The sequence below is a fragment of the Hyaena hyaena genome, unplaced genomic scaffold (assembly GCF_003009895.1).
Source record: "Hyaena hyaena isolate Hyena2069 unplaced genomic scaffold, ASM300989v1 scaffold_120, whole genome shotgun sequence".
NCBI lineage: Eukaryota > Metazoa > Chordata > Mammalia > Carnivora > Hyaenidae > Hyaena > Hyaena hyaena.
In genome coordinates this window covers 3,541,708-3,553,894 of record NW_024080752.1, presented here as the reverse complement: position 1 = coordinate 3,553,894, position 12,187 = coordinate 3,541,708, and the positions used below count along the sequence as shown (strand labels likewise).

The 12,187-nt window shown below is 35.8% G+C and overlaps 1 protein-coding gene and 1 long non-coding RNA gene across 2 annotated transcripts in view; one reads left to right on the top strand and one right to left on the bottom strand.

Moving 5' to 3' along the window:
- LOC120235019 overlaps positions 1–3,141 on the top strand; it is a 39,175-nt gene extending 36,034 nt beyond the window's left edge. Inside the window, exon 4 of the long non-coding RNA XR_005529275.1 lies at positions 3,087–3,141. This is a non-coding gene — a long non-coding RNA (uncharacterized LOC120235019). The remainder of the gene's footprint in view (positions 1–3,086) is intronic.
- The window catches only part of SECISBP2L (SECIS binding protein 2 like), a 63,582-nt gene that overhangs the window by 32,822 nt on the left and 18,573 nt on the right, over positions 1–12,187 (bottom strand). The window contains exons 8-11 of the mRNA XM_039237116.1: positions 6,637–6,771; positions 4,877–4,957; positions 4,193–4,360; positions 3,919–4,060 (exon numbers count right to left, since the gene is read on the bottom strand). Of these exons, the coding sequence (XP_039093047.1) occupies positions 3,919–4,060; positions 4,193–4,360; positions 4,877–4,957; positions 6,637–6,771 (526 nt within the window). The remainder of the gene's footprint in view (positions 1–3,918; positions 4,061–4,192; positions 4,361–4,876; positions 4,958–6,636; positions 6,772–12,187) is intronic.

The following is a 12,187-nucleotide window of genomic DNA, read 5'->3' as shown; positions in this document are numbered from 1 at the left end:
TCAAATTTTCTATTTCTTTCCATTTGAGTTTTGGTAGTGTGTGGGTGTTTAGGAATCTGTCCATTTCTTCCAGGTTGTCCAGTTTGTTGGCATATAATTTTTCATAGTATTCTCTAATAATTGCTTGTATTTCTGAGGGATTGTTTGTGATAAATCCATTTTCATTCATGATTTTATCTATTTGGGTCCTCTCTTCTTTTTGAGAAGTCTGGCTAGGGGTTTATCAATTTTATTTTTTCAAAAAACCAGCTCTTAGTTTCACTGATCTGTTCTACTGTTTCTTGGATTCTATATTGTTTATTTCTGCCCTGATCTTTATTATTTCTCTTCTTCTGCTGGCCTTGGGGTTTCTTTATTAATCTGCCTCTAGTTTCTTTAGGTGTGCTGTTAGATTCTGTATTTGGAATTTTTCTTATTTCTTGAGATAGGCCAGAATTGCAATGTATTTTCCTTTTAGGACTGCCTTTGCTACATCTCGAAGAGTTTGGATTGTTGTGTTTTCATTATTGTTTGTTTCCATATATTTTTAAATTTCTTTAACTTCCTGGTAGACTCATTCATTCTTTAGTAGGATGTTCTTTAACATCCATGCATTTGGAGGTTTTCCAAAAATGTTTATAGCAGCACTTTCAACAATAGCCAAATTATGTAAAGAGCCTAAATGTCTATCAACTGATGAATGGATAAAGAAGATGTGGTTTATATATACAATGGAAAACTACTTGGAAATGCGAAAGAATGAAATCATGTCATTTATAGCAACATGGATGGAACTAGAAGGTATTCTGCTGTGTGAAATAAGTCATTCAGAGAAAGACAGATATCATGTTTTCAGTCATATGTGGATCTTGAGAAACCTAACAGAAGACCATGGGAGAAGTGAAGGGGGAAAATAGTTACAAACACAGAGGTAGGGAGGCAAACCATAAGACACTCTTAAATACAGAGACAATCTGAGGGCTGATGAGGAGGGTGGGGGAGAGAGGAAAGTGGGTGATGGGCACTGAGGAAGGCACTTATTGAGATGAGCAATGGGTGTTGTATATAAGTGATGAACCATGGGAATCTACCTCAAAAACCAAAAGCACATTTTACACAAGAGTTCGAGCCTCACGTCAGGCCCTTAGTTGACACTGTGGGGCCTGCTTGAGATTCTCTCTCTCTCTCTGCCCCTCTCCTGCTCGCACTCTGTGATAAAAAGCTTTAAAAAAGAAATCCCATCTCAGGATTAATTTCTCAAGGATCTTGCTCTATCCCTTTTCCCTTTCATTTTTCAAGGTCCTCTTCGACCCCCAACTCTTTTCCCTAACTCCCTAACAAGAAGCTAAAATCTTCTGTATATATAAGAAAAACAAAAAAACAGACAAACCAACAAAACCATTCCCCTGACTGGCTACCCCTCACTCTAAAGTACTATCAGTCCCCTTTCCTTCCTTACTACACTTCTCAGTAGTCTGCTTTATCAGCTATTTACGCTGATGTGAATGTTATCTAGTTGTAGCTGAGTGATGAGGTGAGCTTAGTATCTCCTATGTGGCCATCTTCCCCAGAGGTCCTGAAGATTCTGCTTTCTCCTCAGCACTTCCCTCATCATTACAGTCTGGTCTTTGCCCTACCCATGTACTCACAAATGCTATTGTCAAGATCACATATAAGCATGCAATCGTGCAATCACTAAATCTAATTCTTCTCTCTGTCCTTTAAATCTGAGTATTCCAAAGACTTTATCCTTGAATATATTTCTCCTTTCTTTCCCCTAACAGCCTTATGTATTTCCACAGCTACACATCCCTTTTTGAAACTCAATGACTTCTAACCTAAACTGCACATACATAACTACATGTTAAATAGGTACCATTGGGATATCCCTAACTAGCATTTCAAATACAACAGGGCTGGAGTCTGTTCTTCCCAACAAAAATTCTTCTTCCATGATCCCTATTTGATATCATTATAATCACCACAATCCTCCAACTAGGAGAGTTTGGAATCCTCTTTGACCTGTTTCTACATTCCATCAGATACAAAACAAAAAACAAAGAAACCCTACCAATTCTTCATAATCTTTTGACATATCTATAATAATCTCATACTTTTCTTGGACTTCTGAAGAAAGTCAATTTTTTTGCAATCAATACTTTCCAATTTAAACACTGGTGACAGGTTAGAGGTTAATCTCATTTCCATCTGACAAGAACTGTACTCTCCCTTCAAAACCCAATCCAAATATTATCTTATGTGAAGTGATTTGTAACATCCTCCCCATACCTCTCTGTTGACATAAATCACTCTTCTCTTCTACAAGTTCATAAAACTTTGTTGGTATGGTACCCAAGGCACTGCTCTTTATTACTTATTTGTGTATGTCTTTCTCCCCAACTAGATTATAAACTTTTAATCGACAGGTTAAAATTCCACAGTCCTTGACATCCTTTCCATGTAAGTATTTACAGTTGTATAAATTAACATTTGTTAAATAAATCAAAGTTATAACAATAAAGCCATCTGAAATACCAAAGGTTAACAATCTCTTTTCCATAGTAATTAGTTAACATTTATTGGGTGATTATAACCTAGACACCCTTCTGACCACTTTACATGTACTGTCTCATTTATTCTTCAAAACAACCCTGAAGTAGGTACTGTCATTACCTCCATCTTAATGTCAGGAAATAACTTGCCAAGGACATACATGGAAGAACATATTTCAAACCTAGGCAGCTCAACTCCAAAGCTCCTCTGCTTGTCGCCATGAGGCCAGACTCTGTCCGAAACACTGCTAACTCAGTTCCACTGCTACTGTTTTGTGAGATGCAATTGCCTCTCTCCCCAACTCAACAACATGCAACCCAAAAGCTTAGTACACATTCAATATTATTTTTCCCAACGGTTACTCAAAGCTAAGGTTTATACCGGACAGGTAACTAGCTATAGGTTTAAACGTTCTGCACATAGAATTAAGGTTATACTCTAGTAATTATCTTTTTGTCTAAATATAAATGCTTTACATAGCAACAGAAGAAACAGAATATGCAATTCTGCCTCTTAATATCTGCTTTTTGTTGGTGCCTTTTCCTTTCCTTTAGATAAAGGAATTTCTCTCCCTCTACAACCAAGGCTATGAAAAGAAATGAGGGAACGCAAAAAAAACTGCTGAACTTTAAATCGGATAAGGTTTGCTAAGATATACATTACTATTTCAGCAGAAACCCAAATCATTCATATTCTCTCTCTCTCTCTCTCTCACACACACACACACACACCCCTTGATCAAAACTCCTATGTTTCCCATTAACGAATTTAAAAGTTATAAAGCCAAATTAGTTGTGATTCTTATTTCAACCTCCTAAGAAGAAAAACATCAGCTGGTTCACAATTACACCAATTGACATTTGAGAAGAGACCCAAAAGGATCTGAAAGAACAAACCACCACTGATACATGAGGAAAGAGAACTCCGGGGAAAGGAAATAGTAAGCACAAAGATACTGAGCTAGGAGCATGTTGGGTGTGTCTGTGGAACAGCAGGGGACTGACTTACTACAGCAATGTGTGCCAGAGAGAATGGTGATGGAGGCAAAAAGGTCACAGGATCAGCTAAGATGAGGCTTTAGTCAGGACTCGAGCTTTATTCCAAGTGAGATCAAGAGCTACTGGAGGGCTCTGAGTAGTGGAGTGATATAATAATCCTGTTTATATTTTTAAAAGATCACTCCTTTCAAGATAGACTGCAGTTAGCAGGAAGGAAAGGTAGGTAACAAGAGGCTACTACCATGCAGTACAATGAGGGGGCAACAAGGGTAACACAAGAGGAGCTGGTGAGAGGACTCTGGAGTTTTTAGATATATATAATTTAAATTAACAAGTTCAAAATATATTACCAAAAGCAAAGAGCAAATTCCTCAAATAAAGACATCACCTGTATATGACAGAGGTCTGGTGTTAGTAATCTGCCGTGCTTTCATCGCTTGTTGTTGTTTTTCCAGAGCTGCTAACATGTCCCCCAAATCCAGCTGCACAGGTGTTTTATTCTTTTTTCCAGCTGCCTTTGATAAAGCTTCCTGCAAGATAATATGAAAATATTTATTTTTTTGTGATAGTATGAAAGTGTGGCAATTTATGATGATTATATTTGTCTCTCTTCCTGTCCCCAAATCTACCAATTACATTTGTCCATAAAAATGAATAAATACCTGTAGTTTTTTTTGCTCCATACTTATTTCTGAATATTCTTGAGCCGTGGCAAGGGCTGCTGCTAAAGCTTTCTTCTTCTGACTTTTTGCACGTTTAGGAACAGAAGTTGTTATGGGAATTGGAGTCTGAACTATATTGATTGGTGAGTTTTCAGGTAAATCATCCAACTAAGATAACCAGACAAAAACAATGTTAGTGATTCCACAAAAGTCTATCTTAAGGATAAGACAATCCAGAATGTGGGGTGTCCCCCAGCATAAGTGGACCAGACTCTTTTGAGAATTCAACGTCATAAATAACAGAGTAAGATGATATGATCATCCAGACTGGAAAATAATAGAGACAAAACAGCTTAATGCAATTGGTGATGCTTGTCTGGATCCTGGCCTGAAAACAAAATAACTCCCAAGTAAACAAAGTTTTCCAACAAGGGAAATGGACTGTATGCTATATGATCATTTAATTAATGGTATTGTCTTGTCTGTAATAGAACTATGGATTTTACAGGAAAGTGTCTTTGTTCTGGCAATGCTGAAAATAAATATTAAGTACTAAATACATGGTTTTTTGTCTACCATGCTGCCCCACGTCTTTATACTAAAATCTAATACTTCTTTTCAACATAACCATAGTTGAAAAGATGTTCCAATATTTTGCTTAATCTTTTAAAAAGGGCCACTTACTACTTTTGAAGAAAGTTTCTGTTGAATAGTATCATCTTTAGCATTTCCATTCTCGCTTAGCTCTCGAAATCCATCTTCATCCTGAAATAGTTTCACATGTTAACTACAAGAAGTTCAAAGCAATAAACTCTAAAGAAAAACATTTTATAATGCTGAAGAGTAATAAAAACTGTGGGAGTAATTTTTTAAATTCTAAAAGTAATCTATTTAAAGTCAGTCTTAAAAAGGAAATCCCATTTCTCATGTTACAATATAGCTAATTTCATTATTCAACAATGGGGCATACCTGCACATATCTACCCCTTGGATTTCTGTATCTACTATACCATTTTTATTAATTCTACTTAAAAAAACTTTTACAGATGTTGTGAGAGAGAGCGTGCACACACATGCACACATGTGCGTATGAGGAGGAGAAGGGCAGAGGCAGAGACAAAGAATCCCAAGCAGGCTCTGCACAGTTAAGTGCAGAGCTTAATCTCACCAACTGTGAGATCATGACCTGAGCCCAAATCAAGAATCGGACACTTAACTGACTGAGCCACCCAGGAGCCCCTAATTAATTCTACTCTTAAAATGGGTACGTAATTCGAAAGAAATTCAAAAAGGATTGTATCACATGTCAGATAATCTGGAAAATATTTTCAACAGATGGCTTAATATGAATGTCATAAATATATTCCCTAACCTGCAATACTATACCCAACTGTCAATAAGGTTAAAAAACTAAGAAAAAATTTTTAAAACCCTATTCAAAGTAATTTCTTCACCAATATCCTCTTTTACAGTGAAAATTGTATCTAATACTTTTAACTAAATAGAAGTGTGTAACCAATTATATGGTAAAGTGCAAATAATAAATCTGTCACATAGACTGGTCTTCCTAACTGAATAATTGAGATGCACTCTCAATTTCTTTAGGTCAATTACTAAACTTATCTAACATGTTATTCATCTTGAGCCTCTGGCCTCAAGCACATTTTACAGTTTAATTTCTATCTATTGACCCATTTTATAGAAACTATGATCCAACAATGAGTTATTCAAATGAGTTACCAGAGATGCTGCTAACCATGCTGACACAACCAAATTCTACTCATTCTTTAAAATCTGTTCCAAAGGTTATCTCTATCCTACCACAAACTCAAAGCAACTTGTTTCTCCCTTCAATTCCAACCACACCCCAACAAGTATTAGTTGTGCACGCATCTACATTTCTCTACTGTACGGCAACTTCCCTAAGGCTACTGTGTTTACCGAATCACTCATGCACCTTGTCTTACACATATAACAAGCCTCCAATAATAGCCATATAGATGAATAAACAATAAAAATACGGCACAAACTTTCTGCCTAGTAGAGATGTAAAATAGCTTTGTTCTCTGAGATTCTCCTGGCTAGCAGCACAAATTAACTAGACTAAACCATTCAAATCTAAAAAACTTGAAAAAGAGACTAAACGATAATAAGAAAAATTAGGGAGAAAGTTTCATGGTAGGTGAAACCCACGTAATATCAAGTTCTATCTCTACATGTTACCTCAAATAAATACGCATAACGAAAGTTATAAAGATAAACATTAATGAACTTAATGTTAGACTAACTATATGTATCCAAGATAAAAATCAATCAGTACTTCTAAGTAATTAATAATCTAATATCAGAATCATGTATTAAGATATAAAAAGTACTTATGTAAGAAAAATAATTTCTTAATGGAAACATTTGCTATTAACAGTTTACAGAGACTGAAAAAATACCTCAAAATATAAAGACTCAGAATTTGAGTCGCCTCTATGAGATTGACTGGCGTTTAACTGCTTATTATCTTGTCTCTTTTGCAAATTCTGTCTTCTTTCTGAGGAAGTACTATGTCCTCGGCATCTGAGTCCAACCTAAATAAGTCCCAGAAGGAAAAAATATATGTCTTATTATTTTAAGTGGACATTTACCTGAAATATAACATACAGAAAAGTACAAATAACTCAATGAACTTTCATAAAGTGCACAATTATAAAATTTACAATTTATTTTGACAAATTTAAGGAAAATATAAAAATGTGACAATGCAAGTTAGTTTCCCCCCATACAAGAATGCTTCTTCACTTTACACACAATAGCTAAATACTGGAAACAACCCAGACATCACTGATTGGGAGAACAATTAAACTTACTGTGGTACATCCACACTAAACAGTACTCAGCCACTAAAAGGAATAAACTACTGACGTACTCAACAATCTGGACGAATCTCCAGAGATTCACACAAGTCAAAAAGCCAATCCTAAAAGGACTGTATGAGTTCATTTATAAACATTCTTAAAATGACAAATTATAGAAAGTGGGGAACAGATCAGTGGATTCTAGGGGTTAACAAGAGGCTGGTAGGAAAAGGAGAGAAGTGTGACTACAAAAAGGAAAAACATGAGGGATCCTTGCAGTAAGAGATCTGTTCTGTATCTTGACTATATCAATATCCAGGTTTTAAGAACAGATTGGTTTTGCAAGATGCCATCACTGGGAGAAAGTACACATTACCTTTTCATTAAACTATGATAAGTCTTCTTCTTTTTTTTTTTTTAATGTTTTATTCATTTCTGAGAGAGAGGTAGAGACAGCATGAGCAGAGGAGGGTCAGAGAGAGAAGGAGACACAGAATCTGAAGCAGGCTCCAGGCTCTGAGCTGTCAGCACAGAACCCAATGTGGGGCTCAAACCCACGAACCATGAGATCATGACCTGAGCTGAAGTCAGACGCTTAACCGACTGAGCCATCCAGGTGCCCCACTATGATAAGTCTTCTAATATCTGTGGTTTTATTTAAAAAAGAAAACCAATTCCTAGAAAAAGGTTAAAAATTAAAACCCTTATTTCCATGAAAACAGATTTAGGAGAATAAATTTCTCATTCAATCCATAAATCATCATCCCATTAACAAATGTATGAAATGTTCAACTGTCATAAAAGCCAAATTAAGAATCTTAAGACGTTTCAAGACACCCTCTTCTACCCAATACAGCCAACATGAAATGCATCTCTTAACCAGGACACTTAGAAGATGTGAAAATTATCTTCATCACCCAAAAATTACCCAAAAATTGCAACGATAAACAGAAGTTGAAGCAGATCTGGAACAGAAGGTAATAATATACAGACTTTGGATGATGAAATCAAAATTATGCACACAAAGAGCTGGAAGCACCTAGCAATTACCATGCTATGCAACTGGTCTAAAAAGACTTGCTGATAAGAAACAGAATTTTTTTTTAAAGAAAGAAAATTTTTAAAGGTGGCTAGGTGATTCAGTCCATTAAGTGTCCAACTCTTGGTTTCAGCTCAAGTCATGATGTCACATTTCTTGAGATCAAGTCCGTGTCGGCTGTGTGCTGACAGAATGGAGCCTGCTTGGGATTCTCTTTCTCCCTCTCTCTGCCCCTTCCCATTCTCTCTCTTGCATGCATGCATGCATGCATGCTGAAAGGAAAAAAGAAAGAGAAAGACGGAGGGAGGGAGGGAGGGAGGGAGGAAGAAAGGGAAAGGGAGGGAGGGAGGGAGGGAGGGAGGGAGGGAGAGAGAGAGAAAGAAAGAAAGAAAGAAAGAAAGAAAGAAAGAAAGAAAGAAAGAAAGAAAGAGAGAAAGAAAGAGAAAAAGAAAGAGAGAAAGAAAGAAAGAAAGAAATTTATACTCTTTTGCAAGGTAGGCTGCATGGCAGAACAATAAGCCAGAAGACGGTCACACTGCAAATTTAATTCTTCCACTTGGCTACATCCTATAAATATCTGTTAAGAAACTAGATAATATTCCAGATACTCAAGAGTTTCTTAATTTTAAATATTCACCTCATTTTAAAATAGGCTCATAAACGTATACAGAGAAATGGACATAGAAATACATACGCAATAAAACAAATCTCAGTAAAACGTAAGCCGGCATATAAGCTGGTAGCTATATGAATGTTTTCTGTAAAATTACTTCAACTTTACTCTTTAGAAATTTTCACAAAATATTTTTAAAATTGGCTCAGGTAAAGAAACTCCTACAAGACTGGTAAAACAAATGCAATTTATAATGTCTAGGTAAAAAACAACTTAATTCACAAATTAACACTGAAGTGAGTACAAAGACTCAAGCCCCAGAACAGGGAAGACTATAAAAGCAAGAGATTAATTCTTCAGCACAAACTCTTCTTTCTCTGGACAGTCACTATCACAAAAAAGTAAATGTAAACCTGCCCTCCAAAGGCATTCAAATTGTATCACAAGTATGGCCTACTGTAAAGAAGTTAGCGTATTTGCATTAATGTTGCTGCAAACACTAAAACAATTTTTTTTTTTATTTGAGAGAGAGCGAGCGAGAACATGCAAGTGAGAGAGAGGGGCAGAGGGAGAAAGAGAATCTTAGGCAGGCTCCACACTCAGTGCAGAGCCCAACGTGGGGCTCGATCCCATGACCTTGGGATCATCATCCAGGTGCCCCTAAAGATAAACTTCTTAATGCTATTTAAAACATAAACTTGTTTGTGGCGATAATAATGAGCAAAGTCAAAAATAAATATGAAAACCTAGCAAAATATCTGTAACTCACATTATCAACTGAAGGCTCCTAAAAATATTTTAAATATGATAAGAGCTTGATCAACTTGATTTTAAAAATACACCCCAAAAAAAGGAAAAAAATAAATCAATATACAAGAAAAAAAGAGCAAAAGATATGACAAGTTCAAACAAAAAAATACAAAGAGCCAATAAACATATGGAAAGATGCTCAACATTAATATACCATTTTCACCTAATTGGCACAAATCCAAAATCCTAAAAATACACAATCTCTAAAGTTACATGGAAAAAGGCACTCTTTACATTATTGTCAAGACTTAAATGGTATCAAATAACAGAAATGATTTATCTTTTCACCCAGCAGTCCCTTAACCAGCAATTTATTTTGCTGCTATACACACACATTTCTAAATGATACTGCAGCTTGTCTATAACAGCAATAATTTACAAACAATTCAAGTGTCCATTAATAGGAAGACTACAGAAACTAACAAGGATATATCTATACTTCAAACATTAGGAGTTGTTTTTTAAAAGTACGGAAGTCCTCTATGTAATAATACGGAAATGTCTCCAAGATACATTGATAAGTGATAAAAACAGAGCACAGAAAAGAAGGAAAAAACATAAGATACATAATTATATTTACTTAGAATGACATGAAAATATACAAAAAAAAACTAATTAAACAGGACTTACAGGGAAGAGAAGACAAGGGGAGACAGGGTGAAAATGAGTTTTTTTTCGTTGTATAATCTTTTTCATCTCTTCTATTTTTCAACCAACACATAAAACAAAACCTTTTTTTTTTTAAACTAAAGTTTTTAGCTTCTGTACATTGTTTAATATTAAGGTTACAACGAGGCTCCTGGGTGGCTCAGTTGGTTAAACATTCAACTTCAGCTTGGGTCATGATCTTGTGGTTCGTCAGTTCGAGCCCCACATTGGGCTCTGTGCTGACAGCTCAGAGCCTGGAGCCTGCTTTGGATTCTGTGTCTCCCTCTCTCTCTTTGCCCCTCCCCCACTCACGTACACTCTCTCCCTCAGAAATAAATATTAAAAATAATTTTTAAATTAAATTAAGGTTACATCACAGTATATAAAGAATCTGTCTGTTCAAATGTTAAAACACTGGTGAAAACATTAAAAATCAGTTAAAACAGCATGGTACAGATTCCAAAATCTGATAAATGTAACAAACAGCCCAGACACAGCACCTGAGACATAAGAAATTAGTAAATGAGTGAAAGGGTAGAACAAATCAGAAAAAGAATAGATTAAAATTTTAGGACAACTGGTTAACTACTCAAAATTTACATCATTATTATATCATGCATCCAAATAAATCTCAGATAAAAAGGTGTTGCAACATTATGCTATAAAAAAGTAGCAGAAAATACAAGTGAATGTTACTTCATTTCTAAATGACTTTTTAAGCCTATAAACAATCAGAAATTACAAAAGGAGAAAATATTTTAACTTATAGGAAAAAAAAGATTCCGAACATCACAAAACAAATACAAACTTAAAAATATTTTTTTAATAAAAAAAAAAATTTTTTTAATGCTTGTTTATTTTTGAGACAGAGCATGAGCAGGGGAGGGGCAGAGAGAGGAGACACAGGATCCAAAGCAGGCTCCAGGCTCCAGCACAGAGCCCAGTACAGGGCTGGAATTCATGAACCGCAAGAGTATGACCTGGGCCAAAGCTGGACACTTAACCAGCAGAGCCACACATGTTCCCCACAAATACATACTTAAGAAAAGGTCAAACAACATATCAGTAGTAGAAAACACACTGCTCAACATCTGGCTTCAGTTCTTCTGGAATGAAGAGAGATGCAAAATAAACAAAACCTAACAGACTTCATGTATGTGTTTGCATTATTTTTTTTTTTTTATTGCTCTTTTACTCTTCCTCACCAGTTGTTAAGGCTCCACAGTGGTATTACCTCCTCCCCAGTGGGCTATGGATACCAAAAGTCATAGTCCAGCAAGTTACAATTTCAACATAAAATGTCAGCATTTAACTAACCATTTTATAGAGTTTATCTCATCTACATAAACAATTCTTGCTTTAGCTATTTTGTTTCTAATCAAATAAAGCTAGACTGTCTCACATGCCTGGCACAAACAACAGTTGAGTCCTAACCACAGGGAAAAGGGCATTATTCTGCTTGTTTTTCCCACAGCCTAACTGATGTTAGGGTGCATATGAAATACTTCACTTCAGGGAAGCAAATGAGCAGCCAAGTATTTGGCTACTTAATCCATTAGTAACTTATTCTTATTTCAGTTCATACACAGATCTATTCACATGATACCTTTAATTCCTTAACTAGATTTAAGGAGTCCAGGAAGTCTATCTACAAGTTGAAAAAGAAAAATGCTGACCAACAAACAACTCCCTGATTTCACAGACAACCAACACAGGAAGACAGTTCCTGAAATCCATGGCAGTATAGAACCTGGTCTGCTGCACTGCAGCTAGAATGATACTGCTCTCCCACATCACAACATGAGGGAGCTATCGCTGTGGCACCAGGACAGGCACACAGGCTGTAGCTTGGGGTGTTCGTGGTCAGGTAAAGACATATGAACAAGGGGGCAGTTCTAAAGTTTAAAGAATCAATATTTATGGCACTAAAATGCTTTTAAATATTTTATATGGATAAACAAAGCCAGGACAGATGAAGCAGGCCTGAGGATATTCTTCTTTAAAAATATGAAATATACAAATATATTTCTTAAATACAG